Here is a 26,744-nt window from a genome sequence, read left to right as displayed (position 1 = left end):
TGGATTAACCAGTACGTTTGGTCTCCCCGGACCTATTGTACAAGGCCAGTTGGTACAGACTGTCTCCCCAGACAGTATATGCTATGGTTACACGGAGGGGACATTATTTGACGGTTATATATTTTGTTGTAAATTGTGTCCCCCTGAACACAATGTCCGCCGTAGCATGTACCTTCGAGTAGCAAAAATTTAATTAGTAATGGACTCTGGCAGTATCCGTATTAATAGCAAATTGTCGCATTTCGGCTTCCGTATATTTAGCAGTAAAGTCGTGCGACAACTAAAAACGGAAAAGCTAGCAGAAAACGTGAGACAAATTGCGGACATTCTAAGAGATGAGAGCTATCCAAGTAGGTTTACAAGAATAAAACAGAGAAGAATCTTACGGAGACAAAGTCAAGTCTTTCAGACTGGCTGAAAATGGAACTCTTGCGTACCGAAATTGAAGGCAGCTCACACTGACTAGTGACATCTATAAGGTAATGTCTGTAACTTACAGTATAGGATACACAATATGCCTTTGGTTGTTAAATGGCGAACGGCCATTCCACAGTTAAACTATAACCAGGCCTCTAGGACTGATTGGTGCACAAATCATGATATTCTTTTACCACGTTTTGGTTAGTTGTAAAAACTCATTCGCAAAAGTCAAGCAATTGCTTATGCAACATTACAATCAGTTGTATGCTTGAGCAAAGTTATTAGGGCCTATTTCTTTTCGTTTTGTTTACCCAATTGTCTTAACAAATTTTTGTGACAATTATTATAAATTTCCACCTTTTATCGCCCTGCCTATCATAAAAGATAACAACAGATCACTAAAGCTTAGAGAGCTAGTCTGGTTTGCATGCATGGGACACTATAAAATGCAATTATTGGACTATAGCATATAGCCGAGCCTACTTCTAGAGGAAAGTGGCACTAATACTGTACATAACAAATTCACGTTCATTAATTTTGGTTGGTAAGAACAGATATTGAAGGCCTGATAGTACTTTTTTAGGTGTGGCATATTCTCTACATGCCAAACCTCACTGCAGAAGAAAACTTCTTAAATATCTATAGACCCCAATTGTGGCCATGCAATATGTACAATAATGGGAATATTCCATTTCAAACACTGATATAGAGTTGTAATTCAATTTTAATTAGGCACTTCAGCTAGAACTACCAATTGTGCAGCCCATATATTTGTGTGTGTTTGTTTGTTGTTGTTTTTTTTTGGGGGGGGGCAAAAAAACATGATATCTTCTTGATCATGAATTTTCTTATCTCTTTGAAGGTGTTCATCTTTGCATAGATAAACCAGACAACAGACTATGTCTATTGTCTAGATTCTATTGCAAAACTATCAACGTTGATGTAACAAGTTATGTTCAACAGGATGTCAAAGCATCATTGTCATGTAGACCTACGAACAAGTCTCCATAGCATTCCTGTAACTGGATTATGGAAACAGGTAAATATTCAATCTGTTTTAATTGCACAGGATGTCCGAAGTATGCAGTGAAGGTTTAGTTTAGTTGATGTCACTCTTTCTGGACAAATTAAACATTTATATACAAGTTTAAAGGTAGTCTGTATTGGCCCTAAATTTTGGCCACTTTAATTGCTAGAAGTTTTCAAAAAGTACTTTCCTGGGGGTAATAACCCTTTAAATTGTGCTCAGACATTCTAAATGTGAACGAGATGATTGAATGTCCCAGTGAGGTAAATTTCCTCCAGGGAAATAAACATACTTACAGAATTTTGTCCATAGTGAAAATTTGGCATATTTAGGGCCTATACAGCAAACCTTTAATCCACACTCTGGCCTAACTGCAAAGCAACCATCAATATAGGCATATAATTGTAAGTTGCAAAAAGTGGCGTATCATTTTTCTGGTTTAGTGGTTGAAGCGATTGTAAATGTATGGTACAGTATGGTGTAAGTTACATTTTCATGCTTGCAAGGTAAAAATAATTGGCCTAAATCCACCAACACCCTGTTTCGATCAGATATCCCACTGTTTTTATCGAGATCTGTGTACAGAATGAAGCAATGGAATAGAACAACAGTCAAGACAAAGCCTGCAACTTGTAAATTTTTTTTTAATTAGCACCTAAATGCTGTCTTCTTTCTTAACAGGTTGGTGTTGACCTTATTGGTCCTCTACCAGTGACAGCTGCCGAGCGACTGTACATGATAACACTGTCTGACTTCTATTCAAAGTGGCCTGAGACTAAGGCAGTGCCTGACAAGACTGCAGCATCAACTTCTTATTTCATTACTGATGTGATGATGAGGTAAGCATGTCTTAAAAAGTGAATAATTTTCTGTAGTTAGTTCCAATATGAATGGCATCATATCTGTTATTTGTACCATGCAAATAACTTGTAGTGCATGGCAGAATGCTGTGTTTGAGTATAACTTATTTCCAAATAGGTATTAAGCATACAGAAAGGTCACGAAGGTAGGTGAGAACCGAGAAAGTGTACTGTAAATCTTTGCAGGTTAAGTCCCCATTAACAAGTTTATGTAAGTAGTTTTTGTTCCTATATTTACTTGCAAAGGTTCCACCTCTGGTTCTTAAGTAGCATATAGCCTGACAATTGTCGTCATTTGATTTACATCCCCAATAAGTGATCTTGGCTGGACATGTTTGACTGCAGCAGACACAGTTTATTTGTTCAAACAAATGATGAGTAAACAATAAAGACCACATTCCACAGCTAGACACCACCTATTGTGTGTTGTTTTTCAAAAAGGTGTTGGACAGTTTGATATTGTAACCACAGGGAACTTTTCTGTTTAGAAAGTGTGAACTTATTACTACTTGGCTGTTTTGACAGGAACTTCGACAAGATAAGAGATAATGTATCAACTGAGTTTTGGTACCATTTCTCTGTTAGGTCCGTTGTGGAAAATTGCTTAATGTGTTTGTGTGTGTGGTGGGGGATATTTCCTGAAACCTGGGAGAGGGACCCCTTTTTCTTTGGCAAAATAAGGCAATGTTTAGGTCTCTTGATGCAAAATGACGTATAATAGTACATTTTACCATAATAATTGTTAGCTAGCATTCATTATTTGTTTTTGCATTTGGGTCATACAGAGGGTGTTTTGAACCCCCATGGATCCTGATTCAGGACAATTAATGTTTGATCGGCATTAAACAGTCATACCATGCACACATACATCAATAGAGCACCAAAAGTCATCAAACTTCTGTTGTATCCTAGCTTAATCTAATTTGATAAATTTCTGATATTAAATTTAATTAATATGTCACAAATGTTGTATTGGCTCATGTGGTTAAAACTTTTCAGGTTTGGTAGTGAACTGTACAATATAGCGCCAAAATTATGACATGCAATCTCCAATTAAAAAAATGGAGCCAGTAATCCCATAAACATGTAGGTGTCACAATAAAAGATCATCCAATTAACTCAATGCCTAAGCATAGTTCAGTTGTACACTATACAGTCTACACTTAACCAATATGGTGAATGTTAATTATCTTTGTAGTGGAGCTTACACATAACCTTTCAAGATGATAATGTATTTTATATATGACTTACAGTGTGGCATTCACTACTCATAATATTGCTTTCAACTTTTATTTTGCACAGATTTGGTTGTACTGATATCTGAGTGACAGTAGTATATCATTCTAATCAAGCAATACCTCCCTGCTTGAAGGATGCTCTAGAAAGCATGGATTATCTATAGTTGCATCAGAGCTACAAAGGGAGAGTCATCATTCCAGTTAAATTTCCCCATGCAGGGGGTAGGAAGTGGGGGTGGGCACACAACATCAGAGGGACATTTTCTCATTCCACAACCACCACTCGTTATGCTATAAACCGATACACACCGGCCATATCACTTAAATATATATGATGTGTTAGTATGTTATCAATACTATTTATTGAGATTCTTTATTGTTAACCGTGCTATAAAAAGATATGGGATGCCATTTTAAAAATAGTATGTACAGACAGTGCCCCCCTGCTCCTGGCTCCCTGATCCCATGTATAATCATTTTTTCACTCTTCGCCTAGTCTGATATAGATTCAGAACATTGTGTTTGTGCATGACTATCATCCAATTTCATGTTTTGATTTTTATTATATTAACTTTCTTTAAACAAACTTTTCTCTACAAGAATGACATATTTAAAGTGTGAGAAACATGATGAGACAAAAAATCTAGCATATTGCATCCTGCTCTGTCCTATTTGCTTTATTCTTTCCCTTGTTTGGCTTTGTTTTGTTTCCTGTATGTTTTGCAGCTCTTTTGAAGAGGATATCGTTCTAATATATCTTTTCTAATTTGAACCACTTTTGTCCAATAAGAAACATTCATAATAAGAAATAACGAACCTTCATCACTGGAATGCCATTTGTCTATACAAATGAAGATTTGCTTCACGCATGGCCATCACAACAGGCTTAGGGGGCAGGGGGTGGGGGAATGGCCTTCCACCCTGTTGAGAGGGAGAAAACCTTGACACGACGATTGAGTGACAAAAATAAGGAAGGGTAAAAAAGTAAACAAAGTAGTAATGAAAGTCAATAAATATGTGTCAAGCCCATACGGAGAGGGTTGGGGCAGTGTTGACATTTTCAAGGTCAGAGAAGTATCTTCCAGCTACTTCATGGTTGTTATTAGCAAACAAAAATATTTTGGAACTCATCACAGATAGTTCACAGACTTAAGAAGACCCCTCCCCAGGACACAAATTCGATAACTTACCATCCCAACTCCCCCCCCCCCCCTTATCCTTGCACTCAAAATTATGTGTATGGGCCTGAGTTTTGTATACAGCGTTGCCGATTTCGTTTAGGATGTAACTTGAAAACACCCTCGGTTCCCGTCCTATAATGAGCTTTACGCACGGATGAAATTTCATATTCGCTAGGCAACTCTCGTAGACCCATGAAGTACAGTTACCAAACTTGCCAAAACTTACCCACTGTGTGTTAGGGAAATACGGCAACAATGAAGTTTGGACCCTTAAAGTTCGTAATATTTTACCTCTGCAATTATCATTTTGTGTTGTAGCTGTTGCATTCCCTATCTCGTACCCGCCCTCCGTTGGGGAGGAAGTTAGGTTTATACTATCTCTCCCTCTGTAAAGATGACTATGAACGCCATGTAGTTGCCGAATACAAAATGCAACATATACGGAGGATAACATAGCAGCAATCACAACAAAAACATGATTAACATCTTCTACAGACGGAAGCCTTGTTTCTTTTTCTTCTTTTTTTCCCCGTTCTATTTTTTGTTTTGCAGCAACGCACAACGTCTCATTTATTTCCTGTAACATTTAACTCTGACGTATGCATCTGCTCTAATTATTGATATAATGAACTCAATTGCCTTTTGAATATCGAAATGCTTAAATTTTATGCGGGACAAAATATGCTATGAAGTACTTGCGGACATTCTGTACCAGGACATTTCGTCCGGTGGGACTATATTTGCTGTGAGGGTGGGACACAATTTTCAGCAGATAATGTCCGACCGGACTAAATATGCTGTACAAAGTGTCCGCGGAGACACTTTGTACAGGGGGACACTCTGTACTGTCACACCGGCAGCCATTTCGCGATATGTATAAGCTATGCTGTGCTGTGTATATATGCGTCCTACAGTGCGTGAATAGAAACTGTATGTGGTATATCGATATCATGCACTTTCGACTTGGTAAACAAATGACGTCATTTGTTTTCGGCTTTCCCTGAACGAGTCAATCTAGCCGATTTTTGCGGAGTTTATGTTGCTTGATAGGAAGAAAATGCAAGGAATTTATGAAAAAAGAAGTCAATGGATGTTTTGTTCGATGTCTTATGTATCAATTTGTGATTTTTCATCTTAATCCAAATCTTAACTTTCTTGTAACAGACTGCTGAAAAAGGTAATATTTTCGAGAAGTTTGAGATTTCTCCATACCCAATGCACTGCACAGAACATATACAGTTTGCACTCTTCTGCGCTCCCCCGTGACGTCACTGAATCTATTACGTAATAGTACTTTTTACCGATTTCTACCCCTTTGGAGACGGAAAAAAATCGCGGTGTTGTGTTTTTGTTAATGTAAGAATTGTTAAGTTTAATATTATGCAAAGTCAAATCTACGTGTCGCTTGACCTTTAACAATATTGGGCAAAATCACTGCTCTATGTTGTTGACCAACTTATAGTAAAACAGAATTTAGTAAACCGCTGTGCAAAGTGAATGAAATATACCCAACATTTGGTAAGCGTCCCGCCAAATCGAAAGTCACTGGTGCTGGGGCGACGCGCACATCTGCGACGAAAAAATGAACGTTTTGCCTATACATTTGTGTGTGTTTGCCAACGAGGTAAATGAATCTGGAGAAACTATCACACAGTAAATACGCGCGTACGCGCGTACCATGTATGGAGGGTCATGTGATGTGTTCCAGGGTGGTACTAATATACTACTCTCCCTATTACGCATGATGATTTCACCCAACTAGTACGTAAATGTGTTTGCGTGCTTAGAGCAGCAGACGACACCCGTTACCTAGCAATAACTGTGCCTGTAGCCTAACGTTTATTAAAGTCGGTACTCTTAACTGTCGTGGGATTTCCAAAGAAGAAAAACAACTTGAATTAATTGAAGACATCACAAGATACAATCTTGACATCACCGCTGTGCAAGAAACAAAGATTAGAGGTCCAGAAGAGGTCAAACTACCAAGGTCAGATCAATCCAATTCATATACATTTTTTAAAGCAGCTTGTAGCAATTCATATCACGGTGTCGGTTTCTTTGTTAAGAGAGGAATTGATTGTGTTTTTAAAACCATATCTGATCGCCTTGCTCTGTTGACAATTTATAGAACTTATAATAATAAAGTCCATCCACTACATATTATTAATGCTTATGCCCCTACATCAGCAATAACTTATAAGAATCCTGTAGAAACCGAACAATTTTACCAAAATCTTGAAGATCTACTAAATACTGTCAATAAAAAAGAAGTGATTATATGTGGTGATTTCAATGCAAAAGTTGGCTCATCAAATCCTTTCTTTCCTAAACATATTGGAAAATACACCACTGGAAATACTAATACTAATGGTGATTTCTTAACAGACCTAATTGTACGTAACGATCTGTACTTATGTAATACTTTCTACAAACACAAACTTGAGCATATCAACACTTATACAAGTACTTTTATACCCAATAATCACAGAAACCCAATCAGGAGCCAAATTGACTATATCATAGCCCCATTAAACTTCAAAATTATTAATATCGATGCTCGAGCTTATAATGGCCTTCATATTAACACTGATCACAAAATCATTATAAGTAGTTTCACCCTGAATAGCTCAACAAGAAGACAAATTTATCCAGTCAATAAGACTGTTGAAAGTAGTAATTCCTGCCATCTTAAATCAAACAAAATTGACTATAATGAAAACGTATTTAACACATTAAACGAAACCAATTTTTCCCAATCACCAGCTACGTATTGGAAGGAACTGTCAACAGTTTGTTTAAACAATGCCCGAAACTTAAATCCACCAACAAAAAAAGTACGTTTTAATAATACTAAAATAGCAAGCTTATCCAAGAAACAAAAAGACCTAAGACTACAGATTGACAACTGTAAAGATATTGATCAAAAGAGAAATTTAAAAACTAAAAGGAACAAAATAATTAAACAACAACATTTTCTAGTCAAAACTACCCATGAACAAAAATTAATTGACGAAATTTCCGAAATTGAAAATTGTAAGGATGACTCCCATCGTTTCTTTAAAGCAATAAGAGTAGTACAACAAAAGAGTAAGAGAGACCCTATTACAATTAAAATTGGCGATAAACATATAGGAGATACCGACGCAAAAATTAAAGAAATCAGCAAACATTTCGAAAAGACTTTTAACTGCAATATTCCAGATCCCAAACCAAACGTGTTTCCAGAGAAACTAAACACGCCCTTTGATGAAGATGAAATTAAACAAGCAGTCTCATCCTTAAAAAATAATAAAACCCCAGGTTGTGACAAGGTCACAGCCGAACATCTCAAATATGCCCCATGCACACACAAACACATAGCAAATATCTTAAATAGTATAGCCGAATCAGGAGATTTCCCAATTGAAATTAAACAAGGAATCCTAACTCCTATCCAAAAACCGGGAAAGACTAAAGGTCCACCAGAAAACTTAAGACCAGTAATTTTATTATCAACACTGAGGAAAATTCTTGCGGTTTGTGTGGCCAGGAGGATTCGTCCGTCAATTGATGAGCATATCCTCCCCATTACCCAAACTGCCTACACTTCAGGACGTTGCACAGCTGAACTTGTCTTCGCTTTTAAAGTGTTAGCAGAAAAAGCTATAACATCCATAGGTTACACTATAAATCTATTGATGCTAGATATGAGCAAGGCGTTCGACACAATTCAACGAGGATCCTTGCTAACTGACCTAGAACAGGTTCTTGCCAACGACGAACTTCACCTGATATCACTACTAATCGATAACGTCTCCTACACCGTCAAATTAGAGGGCAAACTAGGACTTCCTTTTAACACTAACATTGGTTCACCACAAGGAGATAGTGCAAGTGCACTATTTTTTATAACTTATCTAGCCAACTCTATGAAATCAGATGATAATGATATCGATGCAGTTATCCTGCCATCGCAGTTAGTTGATCATGATTACAGCACTACCACCAATAATTCTTTTTTCACAGTAGACCAACAATACGCTGATGATATCTCTTGGGCATCAACTGGTCAGCATATACTGCAAGACATCGAAAAACGAGTCTCTGACAAACTGGCAGTAAGAAATCTGAAAATCAATTGCACAAAAACTGAGAAATTTACAATCACAAGAAAAGGAAATGACAGTTGGAAGAAATGTAAATATGTTGGAAGCTTGCTGGGAACCGAAGAAGACATTAACAGAAGAATTGGTATAACCAACGGTGCTTTCAACACACTGTCAAGCATTTTTAAAAGCAAAAACATAAGCCGGAAAATTAAGCTTAGGATCTTTGAGACTTTATTAAAGAGTATTTTTTTGTACAATTGCGAACTGTGGGGCACAACGAAGGATCTTGATCGCAAAATTGACACTTTTCAAAGGAGACTACTTCGAAATATTCTCAACATTAGATGGACCAATAATAATTGGTTATCAAATGATGAGCTCTACAACGAAACCAACCAAACACCTTGGTCATCGATAGTCGCACATAGAAGATTGAGATTTTTTGGTCATGTAGCAAGACTTCAAGAGGACGCTCCAGCAAAGGTTGCTCTAAGAGAAGCACTGAGACATACTGCTAAACCAGTTGGAAGGCCCGTGACTACCTTGCTTGGAAAAATAAAGTCGCAATTCAAGGACATTAATATTAACAGTTTCGAGGAAGCAATAAACCTTGCGCAAGATCGTAAAACGTGGCGGAGGTTAATCACTGAGCATGTCGAATAGACGAGACTCAACTTACTACTACTACTAGCCTAACGTGATAGCTATATTCCCGTCGAGCAGCATTAGGCTCTGTTCCTTTGAGAATTCCGTGGTTGCACTGAACTAAACATTTCCCCACATTTCATTCACTTATAGCGTGTTGTAATAACGTTAGGCCATATGAGACAAAGCTTGCCCCTAGAGCTGTATTAATAAGTAAGATCTATTATGTAGAAGGCCTGCCTTCATTCAAGAGAATAAGGTTGAACGTTAGCATATTAGCACTATTTCGTAGGCCTGAAGTACCAGTACCTTCTTATGCCGTTAGTTCCCATGTCCGAACCGACCAATCTTTCACGAAGTCACTAACACTGTTCTCGAACTGCTACAGAGAAATATCAGTATAGTACCACCCTGGAACACATCACATGACCCTCCATACATGGTACGCGCGCACCCAATTGACATGAATCCTCCAGATTCATTTACCTCGTTGGTGTTTGCATGGACAAACACCGTACGTTACACATCATCGCATAGCTCATACATACAGTGTAGATGACGAGTGTAGATGAAAATATAGAAGATGGGCAGGCCTATCGAAGAAATCCTACAAAAATGGGGGATTGAAGAGCTGATAGACAAGTTTCAAGGTAAGGAAGTACTATTAAAGAGTAGGATAACAAAATTACTAACCTATATTATGTTGATATGAAAATGATGTAAATATTGGTATACAAAGAGATAGCGTCAGGTAAGGTCGAAAAGCATAATGAGTAACGTTACTCGATAGGTCAAACGTAACTTAACTATTGTCGCCTAGGTCCAGATTAGGCCTAGCTTTTGGCTATATTGTTATACTAGTACTAGGCCTAGTAGCTGCAACGATCGAATTGGAATTGTATTTATGTTAATATTAGCGTAAGACATTGGGACCTAACTTGACACCAGATAACCGTGCATGAAATTCATTAATGTACAAGTTCCAAGGGTACGTAGATAGTAGGAGTAGTGTACGCAGTAGGATGGTGACTTCGAAGTTCGGCCACTTAAAGACTTAAAACACCCCAAAACTAAATCTTCTGGTATAAATCATTTGAAAATATACTTCATATGGTGGGAGAATTTTGTTATAGTACGATACACGGCCAAACTTTCTTTCCTGCAAACTGTTTTCACGTTGTTTTCCAAGAAGATTCTTCGTGATTGTGGAACTGGTATTTCTTGCTAGAGTATTGCCAAGTTCGGACACGCAACCCACAGTGTGGCGCTGGTAAAAATTGGTGGCGCAGTTGCTCTTTCAGTAATTATAACAGACTTCATAGATCTTTGTCATTTTATTGACAAATATGTAAGTAATTTCTTGCACACGGGTCATTTTGGAGAGAAAATAACTGTAGCTTCGTACTTTTTGGTGAAATTTGGCTCTTCCTGTAGGTTTTCATGGTGAAAATCGTGTATTTCTTAGGGTGCCCGAACTTCGCAGTATGGCGAACTTCGCAATACATACCATACTTTTCTAGCCTACTTACTTAGCCTATGCTACTGGCCAACAATCACAGGCTTAACGTTAGGCTATGCCTAATTTGCTGATCGAATTTGTACAAATTAAGCAACCAAGCAAACCCTACCGTCTGACGTTAAGTCTAGTAACCTAGGGTTGTGCCCAGGAATTTTTAAAATTAGCGAACTGGTTGTTATTCTAGGGACAGCTACAGTAGGGGAGGGGTCAAAACGAGAAGGGTCAACTCAAACACAAAGTGAGGGTAGGGTAATGGAAGTCAAATTAAATTTGCCCAGTATCAGATACCAGTTTATGCTACTTTTGGAGCCCTTGAAACTGACGATGTCTTTGAATATTTACTTTAAACATAACCACTTAACGTAGTTTAAGCTATTACCCTAGCCAATACATTGTAACTTGAAAAAACAAAACATCAGATATACCTTGATGGCAATGAATTTAATTGTCACAATTGTGCATGGTTGTATTTATTAATGTTGCAACCACTGTCATAAAGGGGGGGGGGGGGGTTAGGGCACTGTTTAGTCAGTTGTAATAATGAATATATACAATATAAATTAATTTTAAGGGATGTTTGGGCTCCTGCAAATAAATTAAAGCTGCAAATTGTGACAAGTGTTATCACTGAGGATGCTCTGCAGGTTAGACCAGAAAAATAAATTGCCCAATACCACAATTAACATGTGCTAATAGTATATAGTATATTCCTTCAAAACTGACTTCAAAGTTAAAATTTGAAAGCAAAAGCTTCCAATAGGGCAGCATCCATCAAAATCCAGTCCTATTACAGTCAAATGATTATGACTCCCGAAGCTTTCAAACTTTGCTGCCAATGCTAAGTTGTGGTTCATTGTTTTTCTTCTTTCTTTTCTCAACAGAAAATGGAATTGATGTGACTGCATTCGCCTTGTTGGATGAATTAAGTATAAAAGAATTGATTCCTAAAGTCGGACTGAGACTGAAATTTTTAGAGGGTTGGCGAGAAGAGGTAAGCTCTAAAGATGTCATGCACCTGTTTCAAATGCCTTAGGACTATTGAAGGAGGCAACAAGAAACTTTTTTTCCACCTCAAGCATGTACATGGCATTGCCAATAAAAGCAGGGTGAAAATTGTTTGCAGTCAAGGTAGATGTGTGCTAATGTTTAATACATTATGTGTCTACAAGAAACATCTCTTGACAAAGCATTCTTCTCAGCAGGAGCCATTTATTGGAGTTCCTCAATGTCAACACGAGGCTAACAATAGGCCTGACATAGACTATAGCAATGAAAATAAGCCAAACCCTTTCAGACAGTCACAAATTTTAAATCCTAGTGGGGCAAGTGGGCAAACAGCTGCCCAAATGGTATGCTTAGCAATTCACTTGCCATTGATGATTGGGGACAAAATTAATAGTAGCTGTGAAGAGTGGGATCTTTATTTGTTATTGGTTGAAATCCTTAAGATTGTTATGAGCCAATCAATAAGCATGCCTGCAACATACATGCTTAAATCTTTAATTAAGGATCATCATGAACATTTCCTTCAGTTGTTTCCACAACGTAACCTGACTCCAAAGCAGCACATTATTATCCACTACCCTAGAATCATCCGCGAACTTGGTCCATTGCGACAATATTCATCAATTCATTTTGAAGGGAAACACAAACTTTTTAAGCAGTTTGCAAACATTTGTAACAATTTCCAAAACATTTCCAAAACATTGGCAACAAAGTATCAGCTAGCGCAGTGTTATGACTTTTTGATTGAGAAACCAATTGACAGTGAAGATGTTATTCTAAGCAAGGAAGTCATAACAACCATTGGAAATCTTGAATACAGTGAAAAAGTTGCAGCAAAGCTAAGTTGTGGAATGGAAGATGAAATTATTGTTGCTGGAGTAGCTGAACTTCATGGCTATGAGTTCAGAGAGAGTGTCACTGTAGTTATGATTTGGACAGAAGAAGGACCTACATTAGGTGAAGTGTTGTGTGTTTTAGTAAGACAGACATCTGTTTTCCTGGTTTTGAAACCCCTCAAGACATTGTATTATGAGAGGCATTTACAGGCATATATATGCTGTTCAACATGGAGTGGGCACAGATGTGGAAATTATGCAACCCTGTGACTGGTTTGACTACAGACCATTAACTGCTGTTCAAACTCATGGATATGATTGCAGCATTTTGTACATTGCACCACGTTTCTCCTGTGTGTAATATCAGCTGTGCACCATGCAGAAGAAAAAAAAAACTGGTATGTGTATATTAACAGAGGGGTATTGGTTTATTTCTAAAACCTTTTACACAAAGGTTAGGAAGCTACAATAGCTATTCTTATATTGGGATTGATTCAAATGAAATTTTGAAAAACATGGTAGCTAATACTCCTTACTAGTAGAACAATCCTTATATTTATGTCCTTGATGGTCCTTCTTTATAGTTTCAGCTTCCCAGTCAACAATTGCAGTTTCTACCTTTGGATGTTAGTACCAGTAGCAGTTCTAGTTGTGTGGATATTGAAGATGAAGGCACTAGCATAAGCCAAGATGAATCTTTGAGTGACACTGACACCTCATTCCAACCACCTCCACTGAAGCAAGAAAAACGGGTTCATTTTGTAAGTGTAATCCATATATTTATAAGGGTACATTTAAAATATGGCAGGGCCCAGTGGTGTCTCTTTCTTATAAAGCATGCCAATAACACAGCCTACAGTACTGCACAAAGCCAGAGGACGTTACTGTAATGTCCCGATCCCCTAGCAATTGTTATGGGGTGTGGGAACCATGTCCTTCTGCCCCCATTTAAGAAAATATTTCCTGTAAAGGTCTGGAAATAACTTATATCACACAATGCATGATATTTTTAGCTGTTAAGCTGAAGTTAAGTCTTAAATGACCTAGTAAGAATTATTCTCACTATTCTCTTGTTTGTTTTCTTGTAGGACGTGAGAAATATTCTGATTGAAAATGCAAATGGAAGAAGGGCAATGAAGAACACAGATGAAAACAAATTTGCAACAAAGCTGATAGACACAGTATTGTAGAGCTTTGCATTAGTCACATGATGGAATGTCATGGTGATAAGTGAGTATTTTGGGCAATTTTCATTTCTCTGCAACAGTTCCTCATGCAATAGCTCATGGAATTCACAGCTACCCTGTAATCATCCATTGCTCAGATCATATTCATTTAAAGCAAGAAAGACATGGGATTTGTAGTGCCGATGATGCCATGACAATGCATCAGTCTGTCAATCAGCGCCATCCTCTGGTGTGGTGTGACGTTTGAGAAGAACACACAAGCTTGGTCAATTTGTTACATAAATCTCATTGAAATAATTCACCTTTTATGCTTTTCACAGGCCAAGTTCTTTCATCAAAGGCGCACTAGCCCAGGCCATTGTCATTGCATTTCCATGTTTAAATGACTCAGATACACCACTTGGTTATGTAAGTAAATTGTCTTTAATTGAACTAGTTACTGTAAATGTGCCTTATGAAAAAAACCCAAGGGCTCAACACATCTTCTCTTGGGTTATACAGCGTGCTTAAAGGTTGAAGATAAAAGAGGAATTCATTGCATTCTGACAGATGAGCATTATATGGTTAAGACAATTTGGTTACAGTAAGTGTGGGTTCCATAAAGGTATGCATTGTTGTATCTGTAGTTGAGAGCAAAAGGTCATTTGGCCAAAAATACCCTGACCAGTTGATCTGATATCAAAGGAATATTGTTAGAAGAAGAGACATACTTTGGCTGAGTGCTTGAAACCTATTACTCTCTTTTATTCAAGCATGTTTCACATTTTGGAATCATTATTATTGTCAGGAAGCATGATATTGTAAAGGTGCTAAAAGAAGACCAGCAACAGGATACTTGGAGGAACACCTCAGATACAGAAGAAAAAGAGTAATTGCTATGAATGAACCAGAGAAGGGGAAGGAGAAAGACGAACTCCCTAAAGAAGGACCCATGCTAGGTTTGTATTTCCGTTTATTTTATAGATCCATCACATCTATTCGATAGTGTCCTACTTCTGTAAATTCATCCTACAGAGCATGTTCATCTTGATTAAATCTAGAAAAAGTAAGCAATATTTATATGTTATTTTACTGAGAATACAGGCATGAATGAATAAGGTTAAAATGAGTGCTTGGTTACATGCTGAAGGCTGGCATATGTATGTAGCTTATATGCAGTCTACACTGGCAGTGTGTGTAGTGTGTGTGACTTTAGGCTTGTAATCACAAGATTTCCAGAGGTGTGTAATGAACTGATGCAGTCTACTTTCATATTAATGTGCCATGGTGAGTAGCAGATACCTGTGATTTTGGGACTATTGACATTCATGTTATTGAGAAGTGTGTCTTTAACCTTCAGTTATATTCATTTTTGTTGCAATTTGCAATGTCAAGTCATTTACTACATATTTGGGACAAGGGTGACGATAGATGTTAGGCAAGTTTTGCATGAACCAAAGGAATTGTACAACAACAATAAAGCTAGTAAAGACTATATCTCTATAACAATTATAATGGATTGAATACAACAGATGCCTTGTGGTGAGTGAAGTCTGCCTGTTTCTTGGGGTAGCTATAACAAGAATAGTAACAATGAGGCATGACTTAAATTATCGTTTCTCAGTTATAGATTTCTATCATCTTTTGAAGGAAAATGATGATAGTGGTACTGTAGGTACATATTACATATCGAGTAACATCATCCAGATGAACACCTAAAGTTGTATATAACAGCATTAACAAGCCCGTCCAGTTCATTTTGCAGTCAGCATACAAGAGTAAGTGCAATAAACCTGCACAAAGCAAAACAATTACATAGAAGTTACTTTACAATTCATTTCTCAGCACCAGTAGCACCTGAAAATGAAGAAGAACTTGTTATGATGAATCAATGGCTTGAATACAACAAGGAACCTGAAGACCAAGTTACTGTTTTCATGGGGAAAACAGCTTTCTACCGCCAAAAGAGAATAAAAGAAAGTCTGGGGAGTGTTAACACCACCATTGCTGAGTTTCCACGATTGTTGGACCCAGGAATGGTAAAATTCTATTAAATACTTTGCTTTCTTTTTTAATGATTAATATGATTGCACCTGACACTCATTACAGCCAAGTTAGGCATTTTCATATATTTTTTTATCTTTAAAGATAGCTGGCTATAGACATATTTGATTTGTTTTTGTAAGGCTTAAATGAAAGTTGTGTATGTAAAATCTGCAGGTTATCTATGTTCTTACATATTGAGGGGGAATAGTAAAGCAGAATGCCAAACAGTGTTCACTGATAGTTTGTTCTCATGAAACCATCGTTACCCTGGGTTACGTTATGTATGTTGTTTGGCTGTTAAAGGTCTGAAATAATTATCATTAATTATCATTTAATCCACAAATAATTTGGTTCCACAGTAACTATTTTCTAAGCTTTTTAATGTGTGAGTCTTTCCATGTCTAGCATGCAGCTGTTCCCAAAAAGAGTCATGTTCCACTGGTGACTTAAGAAACTATTTCATTTTCATTTTAGATTGAGCAAGACTTTGCATTGCTGTACCCATCAAGATCAAACAAACTCTATCAAAGATGGGAGAAGGTGGCAAGAAAAGTTTTTTTATACAGCCAACAGCTAAATTGGAGAGAAGTCCTAGGTATGCAGAATACAAAAATTGATGACCTCACAAAGGGTAAGCCTAAATATACAAAACAAACAGACATATGTTGACTTGTTGGTCCATCAAATTAGATTCTCATGAGCTGTAGGTACATGAATGGTGATATTGACAGTAAAGTATGCTCACTGCTTTGTACTTAAAATATGGTTATTGGTGATTGCTGTTCAAAAACCAAGGAATAGAGCCTTTTAATTGTTGGACAATTGAAAGAAACCTTTTAAATGGTTAATAATGAAGTCTAACATTGCTTTAAGTTTTAGGAGGACTCCAAGTCTGTGGTACTCTCACATCAAGGCAATATTTCCATATTTACATGAATCAGGCAATGTAAATGGCACATGCATGTAAGTGACAACCCTTTATCAGACTGTGTCTCTGTGAATCTGTCCATGCACATGCAACATTGTGTGTTGATATATGATCATATCTTGTGAGGTTGTTATCCTTAATTTATTCTTGTTAAAAGAAATAGGTCACCAGCCAGAGGTCAAAATCTGCAAAGTGTCTCTTCTAGAGACTATACAAACATTTTCACGTAATGAATATTTGGAAACTTGGTTGTTTAACGTTACCAAAGGTTAGAATGTATACTGCTTCTCTCATTAATACCATGAAAGTTTAACAATGAAAGTGATTCTCATAAACAGAAAGTGATGTTTTTTCATGAAGATGGCAAGAGTCATTTAAGAAATTTTAAAGGGTGCCTAAATGTTATATTTTGTATTCTGCAGAAATTTAACTAGCCAGTTTTAAGGGGTGAATAATTAACAGTTTAACTGTTTTTATCTTCACAGAAGAAACAAAGAATCTGGCCCTTCCCTGTTAGCTATCATATTCAGAAGTGGAAGGAGTGGAAAGGGTAGAAAGGGTCACAACTCAGCAAATTATTCAGTAAACTGCTTCATTGATGTGCAACCAGTAAGTTTTTCTACATCCCCATTTGAATGCAGGGCTCAAACAGCAGGTTTGAAATAGTGACTCAAATAGCTCAGACTGGGAAGCTCAGACAGATCTCATATTTGATGTGTATATCAACCATATTTAGTAAAAGAAGTCTATCCTTTTTGGGGGGGGGGGGGTCAAACGTTATTTGAGGTCACTGGGTAAAATTTTTGAAAGTTTTTTTGACAGCTCCAGTAAAATGGGGAGCTTAGAGGGATCTCAAAATTGTTGAAGACTGCTCATTTATATTTACACTTATATATTATACATATATATATGTATATATATATATATATATGTGTGTGTGTATATATATATATACACATACATATTCATAGCTACATGGTTTTTTACATTTGTGTCATTTCATGAAATTGTAGATAACTGCACTTCTTAAAATATTGCATTTTTCTTTCTTTTCATAGGAAATGTTTGACATATTGTAGACCAACATGTAAAGACCCTCAAAGCAACAGAAACCCCACAGCCATTTGTTGTGTGCAGGGGAAGTCGGATAACTACATCACAAACTTATATCATCATAGAACGAAATGCACTCCCTCAGCAATCACTCATGAAAGCTATTGACGTATGCTTTAAGGCCATGTACATATTTGACATTGAATATCAACCAATGTGTAAGATTGCATGGCAGTTTTTGCAGGTTGTGATCTATGACTTCACTGAGGCAAGCATCACAAGTTCCATTCGAAATCTGCGTGCATTCATCGCATCAGATTCAAAGTAGTTCTTTTATTAACTATTCATTGTATTTATATCATGCATTACATCTTGATAGAACAAATTTAAAGTGTAAATACTGTGTAAAATTACAGATGATTTTTCTTAACTTCCATTGTTCTGTTACTTAGCTTTCATGGCTTGGCATTCAAGGAATTTGGTGAGGTACAGTATCAGTTAACTTGGTTTCATCATTCATGGTTAAGTGTTTGCCATTTTATTTCATACTGAATCAGCCAAAAATAGTTTGTTTTAATAGATTATATTCATTAACACCATCACAGTAATGTCTTACAAAATCAGTTAATATTTTGGAAAACCTGTGCATAGAGTACTAACATGACATGATGGTACCCCTAGCTTTGGTTTAGTATCACAATGATCTGGTGTTAGTTAACCAGTCTCGTTCCAACAAAACTAAAATGTAATTAAACATGTTGAAACATAAGATATGTGTTTCCACCTGTGCTGCCTACATTTGGATTAGTTTTCTATTACTGATAGAAGATTTAATATGGAAATCAACCTTTGGTCATCTTTTATAGCTTATCTAGACTTGCGCCCAAAACAGTTTCTGATTTATGATCCTTAAACTGTTGATTACATGGGTTGGTAATGCTTCCCTGCTCATATATTTCTTGACTTTGAGAACTAACCAAACAGTGCAAAAATAAACACATTTTAAAAAACAATGACAGGAGAAGCAATGGGTGAACGAGAGAAGTATGCTACTATAACAATGAGTGGACGAGAGTAGCATGCTACAGTAGCAATGGGTGGACGACAGTAGCATGCTACAATATAGCAGTGGGTGGAAGAGAGTAGCATGTTACAATAGCAATGGGTGGATGTGAGTAGCATGCTACAATAGCAATGGGTGGATGACAGTTACATGTTACTATAACAATTGATTGACAATATTAGCATGCTACAATAGCAAAGTGGGATGTGATAAGTGTATTTTTTCTTATGATTTTCATCTGTTTTATCTGCTTTAAATTTGTTTTGATATGCTGCTTCAAGAAAGTAGATGTTCAATAAATCATTCTACAATACACTGTGTTGTTAGATCTGTCTTTTTGGTTTGGTGTATGCTATACTTGTTCACAATCATCCAACCTTCCATGTTCATCCCACCTATTTTAAGGTATATCATTCAACATTTTTGTGTATAGTCAGTAAAAAACGGTGAAATAGTGAAATACCTGTATTGATCATTATGAATATATTGATTAACTATCCATTACCCAATAAAGGGAGAAAAACTGCTTAAATAATGTCGAAATATCGACCAATAAATAGCCCTATGTTGCCCAATTAGTAGTAACGGATACCCAACCAAATGATATGCGTATTCAACATTTCGCCAACAAATGATAAGCATTGCCCAACAGGCCAGTTGGGTAATTTCTTAATTACTATTTATGGGTAAAATAATATGCCCAACTATGAGTAAAAACATTACCCAGCGGCAATTGGGCAGAAAATGCTCAACAGTTGGTTGGAACCCTGGGAACATCGAACCCTGGGAACATCGGACCCTGGGAACATTGGACCCTGGGAACAAAGAACCTTGGGAACAATGGACCCTGGGAACATCGAACCCTGGGAACATCGAACCCTGGGAACATTGGACCCTGGGAACATCGAACCCTGGGAACATCGAACCCTGGAAACATCGAACCCTGGGGCCTGGGAACATTGGACCCTGGGAACATTGACATAGCCCCCTGCTTGTTCACCAGAAATAGTTAATAAATTTCTTGAACCACTAGTTTTATGTAAACAATTACACTATGGCATGATAAACACATAACATATGGGGCAAAGTTTTTCTAATTTAGGGTGGCACTTCTTACCTTCCGTACGTTTAAGCTTCCGTATAAAGGTAAACAAGTCCGTATGTGAAGCAGGGAACGATTATTTTTTCCAGCAGAGGCGAATCCATGGACGAAGTTTACATGGATTTTAAAATTTCAGGGTAAGTTTGCTATTCTTTGCCATATCATGTACGTCATTAGTCGTTTGGGTCTTTCGTCAATCGTTGTTGGACCAACAATTGATACAGTATACATATATGTGTATGTTTGATATACTAAGTCTTTCGTTATTGCGACTGTAGTCGCAATCAAATTTGAGTTGTTGTTGAAACATGATGAAATTCCTCATTCACGATTCGTTTTTGTTTTTGAGTCTTAGCAAATTTCAGTGAGGAATTGCGTACAAAGTTAGCATAGTCAGTTTGAGACAACACGGCGGTTATCATTGGCGCTTTGTTTTCTCTCGTTCTTTCAGCATTTTGAGCCGAAGCGAGAGAAGAGTCGAAAGTATTGTCTATTGTAGCTCTCCGTTATACAGATATGTTGTCAGGCTAACTTACATAATTCAGTACGCCACTTTTATGCCACATATTCTATCGCAGTTGCGGCTGTATTCGCAATCACATTTTAGTTTAGTTCATTAGTTGTAGTTATTAACTTAGAGCCCTTACCGAAATCCCAGATCTGGGCCAGATATAATAATCCAGATCCGGGCCAGATCTAGGATATTAATCTGGGCCAAATCTGCTCCGGAACTGGCCGGATAAAAAATTGGGCAGATATTACTTAATAATGGAGTTTCATATGGCCCATATAAAATTTTATCTGGTAAAAAATTATGGCATCCATATCTGGGCCAGATAAAAGTTTATCTGGATTGACTACATATCCAACCTTATATTTGGCTGTATATGGTCAGATAAATCTTTATCTGGATTGACTGTTTATCCAGTTATATCTGGCTTTATATGGCCAGATAAATCTGTATCTGTATATGTGGAATCAAGGGCGTAGGAACCGGGGGGCTGGGGGGCGCCAGCCCCCCCCCAGTGAAAAATGTGGAGGGGCGAAAGTATCATTCCGCCCCCCCACTTCGCAAGTCAAAAAACCCCTTTTTCATTTCCAAATGAGAAAAAAATCTCATTTGGAGCACCAAATTGCATCTAAGGCCAGGTGAAAATACAAAATTAAGTTTACGAAATGGAGTGGGTGTTGAAGTGTGCTATATTGCACCAAATTGCATCTGAGGCCACCTGGAAATGCAAAAAAATCCAAAGGGGAGGGGGACACCCCCTTCCCTTAGACCCCTCCCCCAGGCCGGCCACCAGTCTTCAGCCCCCCCACTCAAAAGTAACTTCCTACGCCACTGTGTGGAATAACTGTAGCCTTTGTAAGCGGGTTATTTCGAACAAATGGGAAGTAGCCAAAATTGGACTAGCAATGAGAGTAACTTTCCAGCTTGATCAGTTATCTCTTTTCTGGAACGGAGACTCCATACAGAGAGCAAGACACACGCAAAATATAAACACAGAACTAAACTGTATTTGAATATAGTGGAAATGTGTAATGTGCTAGCACCAGGCGCGTAGCCAGGAATTTGCCAAGGGAGGGGCGGAACTGTAGATTCGGCATTGCAAACTATCTAAGCGTAGCGCCACCATGATGGCGAAAATGCCTCCCAGATCGCTGGAAAAGGCACTTCCCAGGCCTTGTACGATGCATCTTAGCATTTTCTCTTTTGAAAATACTAGCGATATCATAAAAACATTAACAAAATTTTTTAAAAATATGCTCAAGGGGGCGGCTGGCCCCTTCGCACCCCCACCCCCTTGGCTACGCGCCTGGCTAGCACGTTACACATATTTAATGTTCCTTACCGAAACGTTTACAAACTGATATATAATACATGTATTCAAATCTTGGGAACATGTAAATCATAAATTACTTACTTAAATAAACTGGCATCGCGTGGTACCGGTACACTTAAAAATATTACGTGGAGGTTAAGTTCTTGACTCTTCTGTGGTCCTGTTGATGTTGATATACTAAATTGCGTTGTGCTATTATTTTATTTAATATATTTGCTTTAATAAATAGGTTCCAGGAGAGCGATATATGTTCCACGCAGTATCCCAGGTTCAGTCCCAAAATAACTTCCTTGTTGCCATCCGTTCCAAATCTTTCTTCCTTACATCTTACTGTTCAGATTACTATAGAATCCTTTGCCGATGTCCTGACATCAATCATTTATTTTTTACGATTATCCGTCACCTTTTTTTTTAATATTCCGACCCTTTATATCAAACTTCCTTCTGCTTTCTACTCATACCATGCGTACACTCTACTCTAATACTGTAAAAAAACACATATTTCTTTTGCCACCAGCAAGTCCAACAGGCCTCTCCCTTACCCTCTGAGTCATCCTTTTCCAGCTTTTCAATTATTAAGTTAGTGGCAACTCAAAGCTTCCATATATTGTGCAATCCAGTTTATTCCCCCGTGTTGCGCAATCTGATATATCCCTGTGTTGCAATCACTGACGTCTATATAGTGCGCAATCTCGTTCATCCCTGTGTTGCGCAATCGGGTATATCCCTGTGTAGCAATCCGTGTAAAGTTCAAGATTCCTTTCCAGTCAGTCCCCAGCCAGTGGCGGGGCTAGGGGTATTGATCAGGAGGGGCGAGAATGGTCTGTAGGGGCGCTTTCGACACTATCTAAGCGGAGCGCCACCATTGGTTGGCGCGTAGCGTACATAATTATTTTGAGTAAAGATACTCCCTAGATCGCCGGAAATGGTCCTTTCCGGGCCTGGCTATTTTGCAGATAAACGAAGAATAAATAGGTGTCAACGCCAAATTACACCACCAAAATGTTACAAATGTCAATAGGTAGATGAGAGCGCAATAAAACAGTCAATAACCGTGAATATGTAAAAAGTGGTAAAGAACTGAAAAGGGCGTCAACAGTCCGTTTGAGTCTGTCAGGGGGGCATCCGCCCCTGACTGTATGGACGCTGCGCCACTGTCCCCAGCTGTGCGAAAAATACTTTCTTTTCTTATAGAACATGCACGGGTTTCTTGACGTCACTCCTCATTAATAATGCATTAGGTTAAATTTACCATTTTCGAAGGTCAATTTCTCAGTTATTAACCAATGTATTGGTTAGGTAATAGTCATAGGCGTAGAAGGCTGGGGATGCACTCCCCCCCCCCCCCCGCAACCCCCAAAATTTTGTGAAAATTCGGGCAATATGCTGAAAAATTTTCGGTCACCTACTGAAAGAAAAATAATTTGCAATGTGTTTTCAATGGTTAAATGGATATTATTATCATCATTATTATTGTAACGACTTTGATTAACCGATGCATGCCTATGTGATATGCACAATAATATGTTGAACGCGCGGGCGCGCAAAAAATGTTGGTCATATTTTTGAGGCAAGTCGTTTCAGCCCCCCCCCCCCCCCCAAAAGAAAGTTGGGCTTCTACGCCTATGATAATAGTTGAATTTGATGAAGGAAACGTGTTTAAATCGAATCGTTATTCAAAAAGGAGTGTTACTGCCGATACGCTTCACTACTAAAACACACGGCAATACACTGTGTCAGCGTTCTATCCTTATAAATTTCTATGGTTATATTATAAATGTAGTAGAGGGCGGTATGTCAGAATAGTCATTACATACAAGTATTCTGAATACATGCCAGGTTAGGTCATATGAATTTGAGGAAGGAAAGGGTTTAATCCAATCGTTATTGACAAAAGACAACAAAAAAAGGAGTGGAAAGGGAATTTCAGCCGCATTTTCGAACGTAAATTAACCACTTTCGAACTTCAGAAAAATGTTTTATTTTGGCATGATATTATCAATTCCAATTTTGAAAACTAGTATAAACTAATAATAAGTATCTATTTTTGGTTCCTTGCTTTTTGCAAAGCAAGGAACCTATGCGTTCAACTTGGCGTGTGTGTGTGTGTGTATGTGACGCTTGGCTTGTGTACACGATATCTCAATAAGGAAATGATGTATCATGATGAAACTTGTTGGGTGGATAGCCCATAGTAAGAGAAACATCCCTATTGTTTTTGGTGCCCGCAAAGGTCACCAAAGGTCAGTTAGATGCCAAAAACCAATATATTAAAAACAGCAATAACTCCCATTGACAGGGTCCGACATGGTTGATATTTTTGGAGTAGTTGTGAATGGGGTAAGGCATCGTTTCCAAACATAACGGTAATGTGATTGAAGGTCAAGAAAGGTCAATTAATGATAAAAAACTAGTATTTTTGCGATAACTTGAGAACGAAATGTCCGTTAGGGTTGGGAGTTGCTTCAATGTAATCCAATTGTCGACCCGCATCTGTGTGACCCTTGACCTCAATTTGACCTCTGGTGACCTTTACGTGTTTTGGGGGATTTTTACAGTTTTGATGCTATTTTCAGATGTCAAAGGTACATTCTGAACATAAATGTCAATAGGTTGACCCTGTGTGACCTTTATGTGCGAAGTTATATGGGGTCAAAGTTTTTCGGTCGGAGTTAGGATGGTTGTACAGACTTGTCGTTTTGTTTTTTGGAATCAGGAGATTAAACTACATCTGAAACCAAGGTCAAAGGTCACATTAGAAAAAATGTGCTTATTTTGGGAGGAAACGAGCAAAAAAGAAAATGTTTGGTTTTGATGCTAGATTTGGATACCAAAGGTACCTTCCGATCAAAAATGTCAATGGGTTGACACCCGTGTGAACTTCGTGTGCGAAGTTATACGAGGTCAAAGTTAATTTTCAGACATTTGATGCAATAACTCCCAGTTCCAAGGTGTGACGTGGTTGATATTTTTGGACAAGTTGCAAATGGTATAGGGGAATATTTTCAAACTTAACGGTCATGATCCGAGGTCACCAAAGGTCAATTAATGTTAAAAAACTAGTATTTTGGGAGGAGAAAATGGGCAAAGAAAAAATGTGTGAATTTGTATAGTTTGATGCTCTATTTAGGTCTCACCGATCAAAAATGTCAATAAGTTGACCCAAGGTGACCTTTGTATGTTAAGTTATATGAGGTCAAAGTTAATTTTCAGACATTTAGTGTAATAACTCCCAGTGCCAATGTATTACGCGGTTGATATTTTGGGACAAGTTGCAAATGGTATAGGGGAATATTTTCAAACTTAACGGTCATGTGATCCGAGGTCACTTAAATGTCAATTCATGATAAAAAAAAACTAGTATTTTTGCGATAACTTGAGAACAAATTGTCCGTTAGGGTTGGGAGTTGCTTCAATGTAATCCAATTGTCGACCCGCATCTGGGTGACCCTTGACCTCAATTTGACCTCTGGTGACCTTTTTGTGTTTTGTGGATTTTTACAGTTTCAATGCTATTTTCAGATGTTAAAGGTACCTTCTGATCACAAATGTCAGTAGGTTGACCCCTGCATGAGCTTTGTGTGTGAAGTTATAGGAGGTCAAAGTTAATTTTCAGACATTTAATGCAATAACTCCCAGTGCCAAGGTGTGACAAGGTTGATTTTTTTGGACAAGTTGGGAATGGTATAGGGGAATATTTTCAAACTTAGCGGTCATGTGATCCAAGGTCACCAAAGGTCAGCTTATGTTAAAAAACTAGTATTTTGGGAGGAGAAAATGGGCAAAGAAAAAATGTTTGAATTTTTACAGTTTTGATGCTTTATTTAGGTCTCACCAATCAAAAATGTCAATTGGTTGACCTACGGGTGACCTTTGTGTGTGAAGTTATGTATACAAGTTCAAAGTTAATTTTTAGACATTTAATGCAATTAAATCCCAATGCCAGGGTGTGACACGGTTGATAATTTGGGACAAGTTGTGAATGGGTTGGTGGAACATTTTGAAACTGAAAGGTCATGTCATCTGAGGTCACCAATGTTATCATATCTGTTGACCCGCTTGTAGGTGACCTTATATTTCTTACATTTTCGACGCCATATTTAGATCTCAAAAGTGCCTTTTGATCAAAAATTTGATCACATTTTGTGATCACAAAAGTGTTGGCTATAGTGTTGATTACTTTATGGGTACATGTAGGACCACAATTACTTGAACTATTTGAGCCCAATCTTGCTTGATAATATTATGTGTATTGTCATATACTCCAAGCAAGGAACCACAGTGCCCTTGGGCTCTTGTTCTTCAAGTCATCCTGTAACAAAGTCAAGTTCACAGCTAATATATACGCACACAAATACAGGTTCCGAATACAGGTTACGAGTAAAGTGGTGACTCGTTGGTACGTATTGCTCGAAATGTTATATAACTAAGCGTGATAAAACTAATGGAATCGAATTGCTTACATCAAATGATACGAGGAACTACTCATGGCAGTGAAATTACTTTTCTGTGTGGGTAGGGGCATAAGGACGCCTGCAGATCATGAAACACTGCCAACACATGCAAGCAATGCCTTATCGTAACAATCGCTACTTCTAGTACTCATCGGTAATAGCTGTACAATCAGACACTCAACACTGGTTTGCATTTATCATCAGCAGTAATTTTATTTAGAGACTCTTATGAAGATGGACCCATGCTGGGTGCATTTCCAAGTACAAGC

At 37.7% G+C, this 26,744-nt stretch overlaps 3 protein-coding genes across 9 annotated transcripts in view; 2 read left to right on the top strand and 1 right to left on the bottom strand.

The window, feature by feature from the left end:
• The window catches only part of LOC139971815 (uncharacterized), a 75,959-nt gene that overhangs the window by 9,891 nt on the left and 39,324 nt on the right, over positions 1–26,744 (bottom strand). Inside the window, exon 1 of one of the 2 annotated variants that reach the window (XM_071978568.1) lies at positions 22,103–23,375. The exons of the other annotated variant lie outside the window; for it this stretch is intronic. Within the exon in view, the coding sequence (XP_071834669.1) occupies positions 22,103–22,118 (16 nt within the window). The 5' untranslated portion in view covers positions 22,119–23,375. Of the gene's footprint in view, positions 1–22,102; positions 23,376–26,744 lie in introns of those variants that run through there. 2 annotated transcript variants of the gene reach the window in all.
• LOC139971812 (uncharacterized) lies at positions 107–20,086 on the top strand. Of its 5 annotated transcripts, XM_071978565.1 has the most exons (11): positions 144–479; positions 1,283–1,459; positions 2,129–10,109; positions 11,860–11,969; positions 13,404–13,580; positions 13,908–14,049; positions 14,327–14,944; positions 15,831–16,024; positions 16,506–16,662; positions 17,445–17,568; positions 18,018–20,086. In XM_071978565.1, exons 3-6 carry the CDS (start codon positions 10,043–10,045, stop codon positions 14,007–14,009), a joined length of 456 nt encoding a protein of 151 aa, XP_071834666.1. In that variant the 5' UTR covers positions 144–479; positions 1,283–1,459; positions 2,129–10,042; the 3' UTR covers positions 14,010–14,049; positions 14,327–14,944; positions 15,831–16,024; positions 16,506–16,662; positions 17,445–17,568; positions 18,018–20,086. The 5 variants fall into 5 exon arrangements, 4 of the variants coding, with proteins under 4 accessions (XP_071834666.1, XP_071834665.1, XP_071834664.1 ...); XR_011794487.1 differs by having other exon boundaries at positions 107–479; positions 2,129–2,286; positions 3,610–10,109; ... (1 more) ...; positions 13,908–14,944; positions 18,018–19,687; XM_071978564.1 differs by having other exon boundaries at positions 13,908–14,944.
• The window catches only part of LOC139971813 (TNF receptor-associated factor 3-like), a 61,043-nt gene continuing 54,541 nt past the window's right edge, over positions 20,243–26,744 (top strand). Inside the window, exon 1 of one of the 2 annotated variants that reach the window (XR_011794489.1) lies at positions 20,243–20,314. The gene's annotated coding sequence lies outside the window, so the exon portion shown is untranslated. The remainder of the gene's footprint in view (positions 20,315–26,744) is intronic. The other variant, XR_011794488.1, reaches the window with a different exon arrangement.

The sequence above is a fragment of the Apostichopus japonicus genome, chromosome 8 (assembly GCF_037975245.1).
Source record: "Apostichopus japonicus isolate 1M-3 chromosome 8, ASM3797524v1, whole genome shotgun sequence".
Lineage (NCBI taxonomy): Eukaryota > Metazoa > Echinodermata > Holothuroidea > Aspidochirotida > Stichopodidae > Apostichopus > Apostichopus japonicus.
This window is presented reverse-complemented; position numbering and strand designations above follow the sequence as displayed.

Bases quoted from the DNA above. Each gene is read 5' to 3' on its own strand.
- LOC139971812 (XM_071978563.1), top strand. From the start codon at position 8,404: ATGCTAGATATGAGCAAGGCGTTCGACACAATTCAACGAGGATCCTTG.